Raw genomic sequence first — 17,872 nt, forward strand, 5'->3', positions numbered from 1 at the left:
GTAACGGAGGTCTTTATTCATCCTATATATCTGAAAGGACTGAGGTCACAATGATTTCTGATTAGTCATTTTCCCATTGACCTTGACGTCAGGGTCAGCATAACTTAATGATCAGTAAGCTCACCTGCCAAGATATACTGGAAGCACCATCCTTCTTTAAGGACAGGAATCAATAGTGTAATTGGAAAATGCAGTAAGCAGAGATTCCACAATGTCTTCCAGTTAACTAAGGCTACATGGCCAGCTCTATAATGCCTGTGTATCACCACAGAGGTGGAAAAACAGCATACAAGATCACGCTATTCTCCCTGACCTCACCTGGCAGCTATCGGACGGCTGCTGTAAGCACATTCAGCATTGCCATGGCAGGTTTTCTGCAAATCGGGGGACATTAGTTTTGGGAAATAGAAAAACTTCAGACAAGTTTATCTGGTTGAAGATGTAGCTACCTCGTCAGAACTGGGAATGATGTTCACACTGACTGTTTGTTCAGACAGGACCGACTCAGAGTGGATGCGTCCCAGTCGGGTTTTAAGCTCAGCGTTTTGGGACAGGGCCTGAAAGAAATAATGATCCATCACTAATCTGTCAGCTAGATGAGAAAATACAGAGTGGAATAGAGAACTAAAAAGATAAGCATTAAAACTGGATCTATGTCGTGCAGCTCTACATTCATTAACACAGACAAATTGGAGGCTTATACTGTATGTACTGGCACACTATGGACATATTTTGTGACAATGATTATAATGTCATGTTATACAGTTATGTCACCTATAGTTCGACAGATTTTACTGCAGCAGTTATGGTCTGTATTGGTCTAAACTGTAATATCTCCAATCAAACCTACCTAACAGGTCCCTAAGGAGAGTATAGTACATCAGCTACCCTGACTACCCTTAGCTGCAGAGGGCATGTTAAGTTTACACCCCAACAACCCTCTCTGTAGCCATACCATGACTCTACACACACGCCATGGCCTGATACCCTTGACCTGCACTATTACGAAAACTCCCAATTAAGAACCAAAACAGTAGATAAACGGTTGACACATTTCGCAAAAAATATATAATTTGACATGGCAACCCAAAGGAGTCAACTTAATGGACATGAGACACACAGTTAAATATTACTTTCCAATTATTTGGAAGAAAAGATAACAGCAGTTGTTTAACTAAGCTGTCCTCTTTTTCCACGTTTCACTTCTCAGAAAGAGATGAAAGCGATTGCAATGAATCAGCAACTGCTGCTCTGCTTTCCACGCTGAGTTATTAGCTCAGTCTCACTATGTGACAATATAAAAATGGATCCATTCTCATAGAAACAGAAAACAAAAGCAGCGGGTCTAGTAAAACAAATGATGAAAGCCATATCATTCTTTCAAAACACCTCATCTCTCCATCCATTGCATGAACAAAATATGTGCTGCACTGAATATTTGAAGTGACGCAGTGAATTCTGACAAAAAACAACAATATTAACAATTTATAATGACAGTTCCCAGTGCAGGGGAATTCTGGGTACTGTAGTACATTTCTTATAGAACACCTACATGTCTCACCTGTGACAGAGACTTCCTGAGGGTGATGAGCTGGACAGACTGCCCTGATGACTGATCGTGGTCTGATAAAACCGTTTTGATCTTCTCCTTCTCTATGGCCACTGTGTTGAACGCAGACTTGAGCAGAGAGTGGACTGCAAAGAAAAGAACCAGAAATCCCTTTTAAACACACCCTCTAGTTACAACTCTTCAGTATGGCTTTCTCTTTATTTTAGTGCTAGGGTCTAGTGGAAAGCCACGTGAAGAGTAAATAAATCTGTTGGTTGCTGTCAAATGTATTCCAATAGTCGAAAACAGGGTTTCTTAAACTGTTTCAGTCTATGACCCAAATGAGGTTTTCTGTGTTTTCCTGGGACCCAAGCTTATGAAAACATGCAACTATTCGTAAATATGGGTACATTACATTGCCCTTATGCCTAAAACAAATGCAATATGGACAAAAACGAATAACAATTAAATACCCATATGAATATTAATGTTTATTGTTCCCCATTAAAAACACACTGCTACCTGCTGTAGATGAGCAACCCAGACCCTTGTGAGTGTTTGCCAAAAAAAAGCATCTTGCTTCAATCAGTTTATTCCAGTTCAGAATAAAAATTATGACTTACATTTTAACTGCAACAGTTCCAATCTAGACTTGTTTTCAACAATTTCTACAGTAATATGTACAGTAGGCCCGATCATTTTTAGGGTTGCACTATCAGTAGCTAGCTGGCTTGCTTTGGCTAACGGTAACTAACTAGCCATTAGCTGTGTAGAAGGTGATTGTTTACAAGAAACTGACATCGGCTACTGTGAGATATTATTTCTGCTTATCATCAACACCTGTAATAAAATGACAACAATGCCTTGCGAGCTGACGTCCACTGCCCTGTCTTTCCAAGGGGCCCCTGGGTTTACCGTCATGCTGTTTGGTCAGGACGTGCTGTTTTTAAATTTGTTCGTTTTGAGACTCTCATAACCAAGCACTTCCCCGCACAAAACACATGGTGGGCGCTCCTAGTTATTTCTCAAAGTTTGTATCAAACCAAGAGAGAAACGCATCGCTGTATTCGCGTTTCGTGACGACTGAGTTCAGTCAGAACTTGTGGCTAGCGCGAGAGTCCATTGGATGACAGAGGTGCGTCGGAATGCGGAGCCAGTGGCTCACAGCGCATCGTCTGCTGCTGAACGACAGCGCCGCAGTGTGTGGGTCGCGGAGGGATCGTCACGAAAACTGCAGAAAAAAATAACCACGAAGCACATCTCCCTCCCACTCGCGCAGTGGCCAAACTGTGCAGACACAGGTGCTAAGCAGAGAGCGCAGTTGCACTTGGCCAAATCAATGAGTCACTCATGAAATAATGATACATTTAACTCTGACACGTCGCGACCCACCATTAACAGGTCCAAAGTGGGTTGCGACCCATACATTAACAGGACCAAAGTGGGTCGCGACCCATACTTATAGACAGTCTGGTCTAACATGACCTTTCTATTCAGTGCAGCAGCCTGTATGTGTGTCTGCATCTGTCTGTCTGTCAGTGTATGTGTGTGTGTGTCACCTTTCTGAGCGATGAGGCAGAAGTCCTCCTGCAGTTTGATGTAGTCGCCTCCACACTCTATGTTGTCAGGGGCCAGGCGAGAGGCAGGGGTCTGGATGTCTACCAGCTCAGCACTCAGGTTGGGGTTTGAGGAGTGGAGGCGGACTGGAGACATGCTGGCACTCACAGGGAGAGATGGGACCTGAGAGGGAAGTGGGGCGCTGTAAGTACCACCTGGAAGACTTACAGTGCCCTCAGAAAGTATTCAGACCCCTTTACTTTCCCCACATTTTGTTGTGTTACAGTCGGAATAAAAAATGGATTACACTGAGATTGTGTCACTGATCTATACACAATACCCCATAATGTCCAAGTGGTTTGTAGATTTTTTTTTTTTTAATTAATAAAAGATTAAAAGATAAAATGTTTCGAGTCAATAAGTATTCAACCCCTTTGTTATTCAAGCCTAAATACGTTCAGGAGTAACAATGTGCTTAACAAGTCACATAATAAGTTACATGGACCCATTTCGTGTTCAATAATAGTGGTTAACGTGATTCTACACATACAATTATCTGTAAGGTCCCTCAACCAAGTAGTGCATTTCAAGCACAGATTCAACCACAAAGACCAGGGAGGTTTTTCAATGCCTGGCAAAGACGGGCACCGATTGGCAGATAAAAAAGCAGGAAACAGCTCAGGGATTTCACCATGAGGCCAATGGTGATATTAAAAACAGTTACAGAGGTTAATGGTTGTGATATGAGAAAACTGAGAATGGATCAACAACATTGTAGTTCCTCCATAAATATTAACCTAAATGACAGAGTGAAAAGAAGCCTGTACAGAATAACAAATATTCCAAAACATGCATCCTGTTTGGAACAAGTCACTAAAGTAATACTGCAAAAAATGTGCCAAATACATTTTCTTGTCCTGAAAACAAAGCGTTATGTTTGGGACAAATCCAACACAACACATCACTGAGTACCACTGTTCATATTTTCAACCATGGTGGTGGCTACATCAAGTTATGTGTAATGCTTGTCATTGGCAAGGACTAGGGAGTTTTTTAGGATAAAAAGAAATGGAATACAGCTACAAGCATAGGGAAAATCCCAGAGGAAAACCTGCTTGTCTGCTTTCCAACAGACACTGGAAGACAAATTCACCTTTCAGCAGGACAACAACCTAAAACACAAGGCCAGATTGGTGAGAATTGTTTTTATTTCATCCATTTTGAATTCAGGCTGTAACACAACAACATGTGGAATAAGTCAACGGATATGAATACTTTCTGAAGGCCCTGTAGGTGGTGGGAATGTGGGCCAAGTTATGTGTCTACAGAAAGGACTGAATGGGTCCAGATTAAGCTCAAGTTCTGGCTCCTTATATAACACCCTTCTGCTGTCTCTTCAGCTAAATATTTGAGCATACAGACTGATAGTAAATAATAGATAGATACGCACACTTGTATGTTTGTTTACATCCCTCTATAAATCACACCAAGTCTGCCAAGTCATTGGAGACAGTGAAGCACAGTTGAATCAGAGGCTTTGTTCCAACCAATGTTCTTTTCATGTTCCTCAGCTATAAATAAACCATAAAACAAGGAAAAAAACCTTTCCCCTTGTTTCCCCTGGACTGATGACTCACTCATTCATCAACACTACGTATCCCAGAGGGCCGCTGGTGAGGAAACGGTTGGTTCTGGGATACATAATCTACCAGAACACCCGTAGTGATAAGAACTCAGTATCATGAAGGAAAAGGCTTTTAAACGGCCTGTTGTTGCAAATCGGCCATTGGAACAGTTTTAAAAAATGGAGCGTTATATGAATTCAAAGCATGACTAGCCTTTTCCCAAAGCAGTAGAGAGTGTTAAAAGTAAATAGGGGAATTTAGTCAATATAAGAAAAAAGCAGACGGCTGCACAATGAGGGCGTTCGGACACAGGAAGACTGCCTTGAATGCGTCTGGGGCATTTTGTATGGAGGCTACTAAACCAGAAACAATTCCAAAGAGCTATGTGTGTGCGTGAGACAGAAAAAGAGAGAGACTGGATATCTAAGAAATAAGAGGTACCTGAAGCTGCAATTTTGCATCTTTGCCGACACTTTTTGTTCTCCATCTTCTGTTCATGCGCTTGTCTTTCTTTGACATGTCTACACAATTGCTCTACATAACAAACACGGATCAGAATATGTGAGAGGTGGTTAATAAGACAAGCAAAGGTTGCATCATCACTAAGAGAGAAGCAATGATGCCAGATAACATAGGAGCAATGATGCCAGATAACATAGGAGCAATGATGCCAGATAACATAGGAGCAATGATGACAGATAACATACCAGCAATGATGCCGGATAACATAGGAGCAATGATGCCAATAACATAGCAGCAATTATGCCGTATAACATAGGAGCAATGATGCCAGATAACATGATGCCAGAAAACGTAGCAGCAATGACAGTTAACCCACACATTGTTTTTTTGTTGTTGTTCTTTTTAACACATTTTTCTCCCCAATTTCGTGGTATCCAATTGTTTTAGTAGCTACTATCTTGTCTCATTGCTACAACTCCCATACGGGCTCCGGAGAGACGGAGGTTGAAAGTCATGCGTCCTCCGATACACAACCCAACCAAGCCACACTGCTTCTTAACACAGCACCATCCAATCCGGAAGCCAGCCGCACCAATGTGTCGGAGGAAACACTGTGCACCTGGCAACCTTAGTTAGCGCGCACTGCGCCCGGCCCGCCACAGGAGTCGCTGGTGTGCGATGAGACAAAGATTTCCCTACCGGCCAAGCCCTCCCTAACCCGGACGACGCTAGGCCAATTGTGCGTCGCCCCACGGACCTCCCGGTCGCGGCCGGTTACGACAGAGCCTGGGCGCGAACCGAGAGTCTCTGGTGGCGCAGCTGGCGCTGCAGTAACCACTGCGCCCTTAACCACTGCGCCACCCGGTAGGCAACCCACACATTGTTAGCTATGAAATTGAGGATGGGATCGTCTCCACACAATTAAGTTAAAAAAACGTTATCTTAATGAAAAATTCTTTCTCTTAATGAAATGTAACGATTCAAAGCAAATGGCAAACATTCAAACGTTGATGTATGCTCTTAATCAAATGCAATTTGTTATACATCGATTGGAAAGCAACAATGAATTATGTGAGTCTATTAGAGTGTGTCGATGTACAGTGACAGAGATGAAGGCTGTGTTGGAAACGGATTGGGCCTCACACAGCCTGACTTTGAGGCCCAGAGATACACACCTCCATCCATTAGAGTAACAGCCACCCCACCCCCCACCACCACCACACTCAGACACTGCTGTGCTAAGATTAAACTCTCCCTACTTCTTGCTATGTGTCTGTGTGTGTGTGTCTGTCTGTGTGTGTGTTACCTGCATGTCAGTGAAATTAGGAGCCGACTGGGTCCTCTGTAAGATCTCCAGGCTCTGCAGTAACTTGCTCAGCTCTATCAGGCTGGACTGGCATCGGGCGAGCTCTGGGAAGAAGCAACACAAGGCAATGTGTCACACACTGGAAGACCACGTCTGACACAACGTGACTCATTGTTTTTTCCACCACTGCTGTGTTTAACAAATGAGAGAACCATTATGGAAAAACAAATATCCTCATTAGTTTAAGTAACAAAGTGATAATATGACAGGCAGTTGCTACTAGGGTTGCAAAAGTACCGGTAATTTACTAATGTTACCGGAATCTTCAGTCATTTTGGTAATTAACAGCAAGTCTATGGCAATCTATCGTAACTTTTGTCATTTATACTTGAATAACTTTATTTTTTTTCAATGAATATACAGTATTAGTATTGTCCATGAGTTTCTAGTCGATCGACCATATGGTTCAAGAGAAAACAGCAATATAATCTAATCAACAATGGCATTATTTTCAATTACTTCTGCAACTCGTCCAATTATTGACTTTTTACACAACATAGACAACAAATACATATTGACATAGTAAAATAAATAATAGTGTAAAAGAAAAATAAGGATATTTAACGCTGAAACCCTTATATTAAACACTAAATGGTGTTCATTAAGTTGATGGTTAATATTTTTACAGTTTTACAGCTGTGATATTCTCTTTTTGTATTTGAAAATCTGAATTCCTTCATACATTTGACATGTTTGTAAAGCCAGAGAGGGGGCCAGAGATAATTAGACGCCTGTGATAATCTGAACTACCCAAAAGGGCCACTAGACGTATTGTGATAGATTACATAAAATCCTTGAAAGATTCAAAAATTCTGGTAGTTTACTGGTAAACTTTGAACGTTTCCAGTAATATACCCTCCTTTTGCAACCCTAGTTGCTACTATCAGGAGCCATTGTAAATTAGACATGGGCATGAGGAGAATATCCCATCATATGAATAATACAGTAAATCTTTCAATGTTGGCAGGGAAAGGGAAATATTTTGCTGATCCTTATCATCCCGATATAATAGATGGATGTTTCACAGCAGTGATGGTGGGAGGAGAGCACTTACCCTCTGTACACTTGTCCATCTCCTCCGACTCCTGAAGCCATGCGGCCACTTTGCTCTGTCCGTTGCTGTAGGAGGCCGGCAGGCTGCTGCTGCTCGGGACTGGGGGGGACTGCCATGATGGAAGGGTGGTGGGTTTGGGCTGCTGGAGGACAGGGATAGAGACACAGGGGGTTGGGTTAGTAAACACACCTCAGACATACAGTATGTATACCTTCTGAATAACACACACCAGATGTGAGAGAAACATGTACGTTTCCTGCTTTCCGAGTCAAATTCTAACAGAATTCATGCTTTCTAAAAGAAATTCTAAGAGAAATCATTCTTTCTAAGAGAAATGAGAATAGAATTCTTGCTTTTTAAGAGAAATTAGTATAGTAACTGTGAAGCAAAGGACAGATATAGCATGTCCAAATCACCAAAGATTTCCTACTCAGAACAGTAAAGATTTTCTGCATCCTCACCACTTCAAAGCCACAGATCTTTATTGACTCACGTCCTGTGAGAGTGCTGATCAGTAAGAGCCCGTAGCGCACAGGCCGAGACCCAGGCCCAGCTGCTCTGAATACAGGTTTGTTTGATGAGTCCTAATAACCTGAGTCTGCCAGGGACTCTCCCCTCGCTGGGGGATTCAGTGCCATTAGTCTTATAATTAGCTCGGTAACCGAGCAGGGTTGTTAGAACCCCGTCACAAATGAAAATGTTGAGTGGCTGTATATTGAAACGTTAACAGCGTTGTATGAGGGCCACTACCACCATGTAAAGCCAACCTGAGTCAGACAGACGTAAAAGTTCAGCTTACCACAGCAGAGAACAACTGTGCCGAGGTAACCGCCAGGGAAGAGAGGCCCACCTTTACGTCATGTTGTCCCGCAATGGGGGTGGGGGCTGGCTGAGGGTGGGGGTGTGGGATGGGGGACTCGGTGGTGGCAGGGGAGGGAACGTCCTTATGGTGGCGTCTCGGGGGGAGCGGACAATCTCGTTCTGCCGGTAGAGACGGTGGTGGCGCAGCTTGACCACCCAGGAGTCAAAGATGTCTGGAGACTTGACCTGGGAAGAGAGAAGAGAAGAGGGGAAAGGAATAGAAGAGACGTGAGAAGGAGAGGAAAGGGCATAGTCTTTGAATAATGCAAATGCAGAGTGATGACACAGTAAATCCAGTCTAATGTTATTTGTCACATGCTTCGTAAACAACAGGTGTTGACCAACAGTGAAATACTTATGTAGGCTACTCTACCTAGACTACATGACCAAAAGTATGTGGACACCTGCTCGTCGAACATTTCATTCCAGAATCATGGCCATTAATATGGTCCCCCCCTTTTCTGCTATAACAGCCTACACTCTTCTGGGAAGGCTTTCCACTAGATGTTGGAACATTGCTGCAAGGAATTGCTTCCATTCAGTCACAAGAGCATTAGTGAGGTAGGGCACTGATGTTCGGTGATTAGGCCTGGCTCGCAGTCTGCGTTTCAATTCATCCCCAAGAAAGGGCCTTTCTCAAACTGCTGGATGCACAGAATCGTCTAGAATGTCATTGTATGCTGTAGCGTTAACATTTCCCTTCACTGGAACTAAGGGGCCTAGCCCGAACCATGAAAAACAGTCCCAGACCATTATTTCTCCTCAACCAAACTTTACCGTTGGCACTCTGCATTTGGACAGGTAGCGTTCTTCTGGCCTCCGCCAAAACCAGATTTGTCCGTCAGACTGCCAGATGGGGAAGAGTGATTCATCACTCCAGAGAAGGCGTTTCCACTGCTCCAGGGTCCAATGGCGGCGAGCTTTACACCACTCCAGCCGGCGCTTGGCATTGCGCATGGTGATCTTAGGCTTGTGTGCACTTACATAGTGCAGAAATTTGACACATCTTGGAGAGGTGGCATCCGATGCCGGTGCCACATTGCAAATCACTGAGCTCTTCAATAAGGCCATTCTCCTGTCAGTGTTTGTCTATGGAGATTGCATGGCTGTGTGCTCGATTTTATACACTTGTCAGCAACGGGTGTTGCTGAAATAGCCGAATCCACTAATTTGAAGAGGTGTCCATATCTTTTACATATATTGATCAAAAATATAAACGCAACATGTAAAGTGTTGGTATCATGTTTCATGAGCTGAAATAAAATATCCCAGAAATGTTCCATATGGACAAAAAGCTTACTTTTCTCAGATGTTGTGCATCCCTGTTAGTGAGCATTTTATCCTTTGTCAAGATAAAGTCTTATTGTGGGGAAAACTCACTCTGATTGGCTGGGCCTGGCTCCCAAGTGGGTGGCCCCTGCCCAGTCATGTGAAATCCATAGATTGAAATAAATTCAATCGACTGATTCCCTTATATGAACTGTAACACAGCAAAATCTTTGAAATTGTTACATTTTTGCTCAGTGTAGAAATTGTCCTCTTCCTAACTATCTCGGTCACAATGAAGCTTACTTTGAGGTGGTAGATATGCTCCTCTGTGTCCAAGTCAATGCGGCGGGCCCTCTTCTTGATGGACATGACTGACAGACCCACATCAATGCAGCCATGCAGTTTGGCTTTCTGAATCTTAGAAAAGAGAGTTTAACAGAAGTCAACGTATGTCATGTAAGCAGGTGTGATCACTCATTGTTGCTGTGTAAATAAATGGAATCTTAAGGTGAAGAAAAAAGAAAAGAGCATCAAGATGGAAAGCTATAGACCTACTTGTCTCTAAAGTCTTATTCAAAAGTAATCATCATGTGATTCAGCACTATTACGCAACATCATGCATTGAGACTAGTTTGCCAGTTCGGTTCAAAGAGATCAAGGCTGACAAGAACATGGCTGCTTCCAGGAAGCCCTGTGAAAGGAAGGGCCCTTTGTACACATCTGATTAGTGTGGACGCAGCAGTTTAGCCAGTAATTTGGAGATTTCCTGCAGGCTGACTTGGGCAGCTGAAACACAATGGGCAGAGTGACCCTGGGGGTGTTTCTGCTGAGTCACCATGGTGCCACAGCCATGCCAAGCGAGGCTGCCCTCGGTCTCTGCCCCGTGGCTACTAGTCAGGGTTACTCACGTCAATGGGCGACTTGGAGTACTTCAGCATCCCATTGTCCAGGACAAAAAAACGCTTTGGAAAAACAACAACAACAAAACATTGAGTTGGTGACGAGCAGCACTTGTCTCTAGAAACATATGTCCTTTTGAGAATTGTGTTTGGTGACTTTTCTGAAGGGTTTTGCAAACAAGGAAATCGATGAAAACAAGTAAACAGTTTTGTGTCCCACTCGGTCGTTAAGCCCTACCTTGTGCCAGCCTTTCAGCGGCCATTTTCGCTTCTTCAGCATGAAGCCCTCGTGTTTATCTGGCCTCTGGACGTTGCTCTGACCGATTCTCAGTCCCTCAATGATTTCCCAGCTGTCTGCCTCCTAGGGATGGAGAGAGAAACAGAGCCGTGTCGGAACTCATCTGTTCACTTCTCCAGGGTCAGGGAACACAGCAACAGTCAAGAAACGCCCCCGGCCATCGCATTCTACCTGTAAACAGTATGAATAATAGATACTACCAGCTATAACAGAAATACTACTAGTATACCACAGTATATTACATTAAACTGGGCATTTTGTCTAACTATTTACAGAAATACTGCCCGATTGAGTATCTTGTAGCCCTCTCAGCATTTCCACTCCATTAGCTTTCCCTTAGTCTGCGCTCCTGTTTCTGTTGGCTCTGCAAATCACAGGCCTCCTCTGGAGTGGAGGGAGGGATGGGGTCAGGTAAGGATACGTATGACAGGGCAGAAGTGTTCCACTATAAGACAGAGACCCGGGAGAATCCCCACTGGGCTGTGTGGGCCGGGCGATGGTCAGGTGAGGTTACAGCTGAATACGGAAACATTATTATCTGCCTAATAAGAGTACCCTGCAGCGCTGACTGCCCAATGTGTGTGTGTGTGTGTGTGTGTGTGTCTGCATGTGTGCATGACAGGATGAGGCATCACTCACCACCCAGGGATTACTATATGCCATGAAGGGTCATGTGGCTATAACCACACACACAACACCCAGGGCAAAACAAACTGTTGGCTGCTGCACTGTTGTGGACAAAAATACACCTCTCACCTTGCAACAACCTCCTCTCGCTCTCTGTGTCTGTTTCTATGTGTGGGTCTCTCTCTCTCTGTGTGTGTGTGTGTGTGTGTGTGTGTGTGTGTGTGTGTGTGTGTGTGTGTGTGTGTGTGTGTGTGTGTGTGTGTGTGTGTGTGTGTGTGTGTGTGTGTGTGTGAGAGAGATAACAACATTGGACGGCCTAATAAATATGGCAAAGGAGACTTGACTTCAGTGTGTAACAACCAGCCCAGTGCAAAAAGCCAGAGACTACAGCTGGTATTCTGTTCTGGTCTGCCCCAGTTCAGTCACCATAGCAGCCTGGGAGGAGAAGTAGGCCATTCCAAGCCCTCTATTTAAAAAGTTCAACTCACCTTCCAAAGAAATTAATTCAAAAAACGAGATGCTTCCAAAGAAGTTAATTCAGAAACATTTGCATACTTGCCCCCATTACGCTTGAATATGAAGAGGAATGAATGCATCATAACCACTAAATCTGTATCCTCACAATGTTGGAGGATAGATGGATTGAGGTTGCTCGAATAATATACAACTTTGTTGTCCTAATACACAGTAATCAGGCTTCCAGCTCCCTGATTGTGCTTGATAGACAAAGAACAAGAGCAAAGCCTCAGTTCACTAAAACAACTTCCCTGTGTAGTTTATTATTATTAAAATAATGGTCATGAGTCATTCTCTCACTTCTAAAGAAATACATCTACACTACATTAAATAAAAGCTTGCTCATACTGCAACAGAGGACAGCAGATTTATTTACTTCAACATCCTCTCAAGATTCGAACAACCCAAAGATCAAAGTATATACAGTACCAGTCAAAGGTTTGGACTCACGTACTCATTCAAGGGGTTTTCTTTATTTTTAATATTTTCTACATTGTAGAATAATAGCGAAGGCATCAAAACTATGAAATAACACATGGAATCATGAAGTAACCAAAAATGTAGCCATCCTTTGCCTTGATGACAGCTTTGCACACTCTTGGCATTCTCCCAACCAGCTTCACCTGGAATGCTTTTCCAACAGTCTTTTCCAACATATGCTGAGCACTTGCTGGCTGCTTTTCCCTCCATCTGCAGTCCAACTCATCCCAAACCATCTCAATTGGGTTGTCGGGCGATTGTGAAAGCCAGGTCATCTGATGCAGCACTACATCACTCTCCTTCCCACTAAGCCCAAACCAGATGGGATGTAGCATCGCTGCAGATTGCTGTGGTAGCCATGCTGGTTAAGTGTGCATTGAATTCTAAATAAATCACAGACAGTGTCAACAACAAAGCACCCCCACACCATCACACCTCCTCCTTCATGCTTCACGGTGGAAACCACACATGCAGAGATCATCTGTTCACCTCCTCTGTGTCTCACAAAGACACGGCGGTTGGAACCAAAAATCTCAAATTTGGACATCAGAACAAGGGACAGATTTCCACTGCTCTAATGTCCATAGTTTGTGTTTCTTGGCCCAAGCAAGTCTCTTCTTCTTATTGGTGTCCTTCAGTAGTGGTTTCTTTGCAGCAATTCGACCACGAAGGCCTGATTCACACAGTCTCCTTTGAACAGTTGATGTTGAGATGTGTCTGTTAGTTGAACTCGGTGAAGCATTTATTTGAGCTGTAATTTCTGAGGCTGGTAACTCTAGTGAACTTATCCTCTGCAGCAGAGGTAACTCTGGGTCTTCCTTTCCTGTGGCAGTCCTCATGAGAGACAGTTTCATCATAGTGCTTCATGGTTTTTGCAACTGCATTTTCAAAGTTCTTGAAATTTTCCAGATTGACTGACCTTCATGTCTTAAAGTAATGATGGACTGTTGTTTTTCTTTGCTTATTTGAGCTGTTCTTGCCATAATATGGACTTGGTCTTTTATCAAATAGGGCTATCTTCTGTATACCATCCCTACCTTGTCACAACACAACTGATTGGCTCAAACGCATTAAGAAGGAAAGAAATTCCACAAATTAACTTTAACAAGGCACACCTGTTAATTGAAACGGATTCCAGGTGACTACCTCATGAAGCTGGTTGATAGAATGCAAACAGTATGCAATGCTGTCATCAAGGCAAAGGGTGGCGACTTTGAAGAATATAAAATATATTTTGATTTGTTTAACACTTTTTTGGTTACTACATGATTCCATGTGTTATTTCATAGTTTTAACGTCTTCACTATTATTGAACAACGTAGAATATAGTAAAAATTAAGAATAACCCTGGAATGAGTTGATGTGTCCAAACTTTTGACTGGGGACTGAGTATATTTATTTGTATGAAGTCGGCCATCTTATGAAGACCTAGGCCTAATAAAGCATTATTAAAAAGGACCCTGGCTTCCTAAAATGTTTCATTTCCGCTTTAACGTAGTCTAAATCGTTTTACTGCCTGGGATTGTGATTTAATAGCCATGATATCCACTGGATCCAACGTGTGACTGATTATTCCACTGCTTTAAAGCTTGCAATGCATTATGCATCCACCAGCATGGAAAGAGTATAAACCTATCAAATGTCCAGGCTATTGATATCTTTCAATGGTAACTAACTACCGGATCATGGGACCAACCTCCAATGGTACACAGTGGTGTAGTAGGCTACATTCATCTCCAATACTGCAATGAATCAAATCGTTACTACAGGGAAGGTCTTTAGGAGCAGGGAAAAGGACCAACTGTCCTTGGGGACAAATTAGGGTAAATCTGGACTATAACTATAGCAGAATTCCTATGGAAGCTTCATCTGACACATCTGTTTTCCCAGGGACTCCCAGAGTAACAACAGCGCATTGAGGGCATACTACTGCTGCTTGAGCATTAGGCAACATCCCGCCTTGTTTGGTATGTTCACCGTGTATTGAAGCACACCTAACAAACTCAAATCCGGCAATGCTGACACCACAACACTTGAGACCATGTTGATTTTGTGTGGCGAATCTCTCTTGCTTTCGCAACTAAGCGTGGCAACTCACCTGCAACCTAAACAACAACAAGTAGCAGGCTGAGATTTGCCAGAGGAACATCCACACCGTAGTGACTAATCCCCCATCACGATGGATGTTAATTCAAGTTCCACATTAAGTACCCATTGGACCCTAGCGCTGATCAGAAGCAGACAACCTAAGTGCCAGGCATTGGTAATCACTGCCAATGTGATTGTAACGAGACGAGAGTCATTTGCTGCAGTCTTGGGTTTTGCTTTGCCATAAATCTGAGTGTGAGAGGGGCTGGGCTGTTGCTGCGCTACTGATGAGATGTAACACCGTGTGAGGTAATATAAACACTGCCTGTGTTCCAAATGGCACCCTATTCCCTAAATAGTGCAATACTTTTGACCAGGGCTCATAGGGAATATAGAGAATTGTACACTGAGTGTGCAAAACATTAGGAACACCTTCCGAATATTAAGTTGCACACTCTCAATTCGTCGGGGCATGGACTACAAGGTGTCGAAAGTGTTCCACAGGGATGCTGGTCCATGCTGACTCCAATGCTTCCCACAGCTGTGTCAAGTTAGCTGGATGTCCTTTGGGTGGTGGACCATTCTTGACACACACGGGAAACTGTTGAGCGGGAAAAACCCAACAGCGTTGCAGTTCTTGACACAAACCTTGTGTGCCTAGCGCCTACTACCAGACCCCGTTTAAAGGCACTTTTATCTTTTGTCTAGCCCATTCAGCCTCTGAATGGCACACATACACAATTCATGTCTCAATTGTCTCGAGGCTTAACAATCCCTCTAACCCGTCTCCACCCCGTCATCTACATTGATTGAAGTGGATTTAACAAGTGGCATCAATAAGGTGTTCGGTTCCAAATATCAGAGTAAGAACTCGACGGACAATATGAAAGCTTAAACCAAGTTTATTCATCCCAGGGGTCGAACAGCTGAACAGACAAAGACATATTCACACAAGCACTGATATTTAACCCTTTCTCCTATGAAGAGTCTCCTCCTACACATCTGAACAGCCAATACATCTCTGTTGCCAACTCACAGCTGTCATGGTGTTTGGTACCAGGCTGTGTCTTTTCTCATCCCAGAGGATCCCTCCCATAGGATCCCTGGTGGCTGTTAGCTGTTTGATAAGCTGAACCAGGTTAGTTGGAGTGAAAACCTACAGGACAGTAGTTCTCCGGGAACAGGGTTGGAGTGAAAACCTACAGGAGGGTATCTCTCCAGGAACAGGGTTGGAGTGAAAACCTACAGGACGGTATCTCTCCAGGAACAGGGTTGGAGTGAAAACCTACAGGAGGGTATCTCTCCAGGAACAGGGTTAGAGTGAAAACCTACAGGACGGTATCTCTCCAGGAACAGGGTTGGAGTGAAAACCTACAGGACGGTAGCTCTCCAGGAACAGGGTTGGAGTGAAAACCTACAGGATGGTATCTCTCCAGGAACAGGGTTGGAGAGCCCTGGTAAGGTGTGTGTCATCTCTCTGACAATGTAAAATCATTATATTGGGCAGGTCCTCCCCTGAAATATTGCACTTTTGACCTCAATGGGATAACCCAGTCAAACCATTTAAAAAAAGGGACTTAATGTCTGGACACCCAAAACAAGGGCTTCACTGGATATACTTTTGCCACGGTGACAATGGCGGAGATGTATTATATTGTCAGCGCTTCGTCATCCTTTCATCTTCCATCAATGTGTTCTGACCATTACCATGAACACAGCCTCTATCTGCTGCTGCTGCTGTTCATAATCACGTCATTGATTTCTCCACAGCCATAAATCCACTAGTCATCTGCTATCAAAAGACTTTCCCTGCTCCCCCACAGAAGCATAAAAGGGAAGCAAACGTTTCAGACTCATCATGTTCCTTATCTCCATGCCTCAGAACCATCTTATCACACCAAGAGACGGCAGACGGTTGTTATGGCATAGAGAAAAAGGTTTGCGTGATTATCTTGACACACAGAGGGATGACTGTGTAGGATGTGCGCGGAATCAGTGTGTCGGTACTATACACTGCAGGTGGTGTCTCTAATTGCACTTGTGAGAGTCTCTGGTCCAGAGTGCCTAACGGTAGTCAGCAGCACAAGAGAAAGTGACATGTACTGATCCCCTAGGGACTGGATCTCATTAAGGCTTCCCCCACAAATAGCCACTGCACTCACTTTCCCTCGCACACTGAAACACACTGCACCCAGCCAAGCCTACCAAGGTCTTTTCCCTGGGTCTGTGGTCTGCACCACTTCCCCAGGAGTCTCTAGGGAGGATGTGACCCTTATACAGCCGTAAACACGCATACAGACACTGATACACACATACTCTTCCTACACCTCCTAACCACATAAACAACGAGGCAACAGAGTAATAAAAGATTACTCCTGGTGCTCGAGTTAATGCATCGCTACGGTGATGGCGATACTGAGCTGGGTTGAACCTGGTCGCACCTTTCAACTCGGGAGCCAATGAGGACACAGGATCAGCCTGTATTAACAAATCCAACCACATGGCCCCACCTCCAGCCTCAACACAACAATAGCTGTGTACTATAGTAGACAAACGTTTGGTTCTTCCCTGGATCTACAGTATCTACCCAGTAAATTTCTACAGTAATGAAATACAACAGCAGTCACTATCGGCCAATAACCTTTCTAGGCATCGCAGACTCACAAAGGACGAGTAAGGTGAATCAATTGGACAAGTGCCTAATTTCTTGCATGCCTCTTACCTCCCTTGCTCGCTACTTTAATTAAACTCGTTAAATTAGCGGAGTAGGAATGGGACATCAATATGCTGTTTAGATTAGAGTGAATTCAGGGAACAGGCTAGAAGACCGCAGAGCTCACAAGGTCTCTTTGTACACCATGTACAGCACGACAGGGAACAGAGTAGGAGGCACAGGAAGGGTTAAATCTCTCATTTGGCAGCAAGCCTGACTGCTACTGTACAGGCCGCAATTCCTCCACTAACTCCCCAAAGCTCTCCTCTTCAGAGAGCAATCTCCCATGGTTACAGGAATGCAGAAGTAGCTCCCACACAGCACAGAATACCAGAGCGTGCCACATGTTCACTGGTCCAATCGAGCCTTGGCTTTCTAACCCTAACTCATGAATTATTTACGACCCCCCCCCCCCCATCGGAAAAGCCGTGATGTCAGAGATTCCAGATAAGTGTCCTGTTTCTCCATGGCTACGGTGATATGGCAGTTCAGTTCACAGACCGAGGCA

General features: G+C 43.9%; 1 protein-coding gene across 1 annotated transcript in view; it reads right to left on the reverse strand.

The window, feature by feature from the left end:
• Positions 1 to 17,872, reverse strand: part of LOC135519481 (oxysterol-binding protein-related protein 6-like) — a 59,323-nt gene that overhangs the window by 10,656 nt on the left and 30,795 nt on the right. Inside the window, 11 exon segments of the mRNA XM_064944713.1 lie at positions 450 to 557; positions 1,562 to 1,695; positions 3,109 to 3,289; positions 5,173 to 5,265; positions 6,500 to 6,603; positions 7,614 to 7,755; positions 8,413 to 8,546; positions 8,549 to 8,660; positions 10,047 to 10,160; positions 10,652 to 10,705; positions 10,881 to 11,003. Coding sequence (XP_064800785.1) covers positions 450 to 557; positions 1,562 to 1,695; positions 3,109 to 3,289; positions 5,173 to 5,265; positions 6,500 to 6,603; positions 7,614 to 7,755; positions 8,413 to 8,546; positions 8,549 to 8,660; positions 10,047 to 10,160; positions 10,652 to 10,705; positions 10,881 to 11,003 — 1,299 coding nt within the window.

Source organism: Oncorhynchus masou, chromosome 29 (assembly GCF_036934945.1).
Source record: "Oncorhynchus masou masou isolate Uvic2021 chromosome 29, UVic_Omas_1.1, whole genome shotgun sequence".
Lineage (NCBI taxonomy): Eukaryota > Metazoa > Chordata > Actinopteri > Salmoniformes > Salmonidae > Oncorhynchus > Oncorhynchus masou.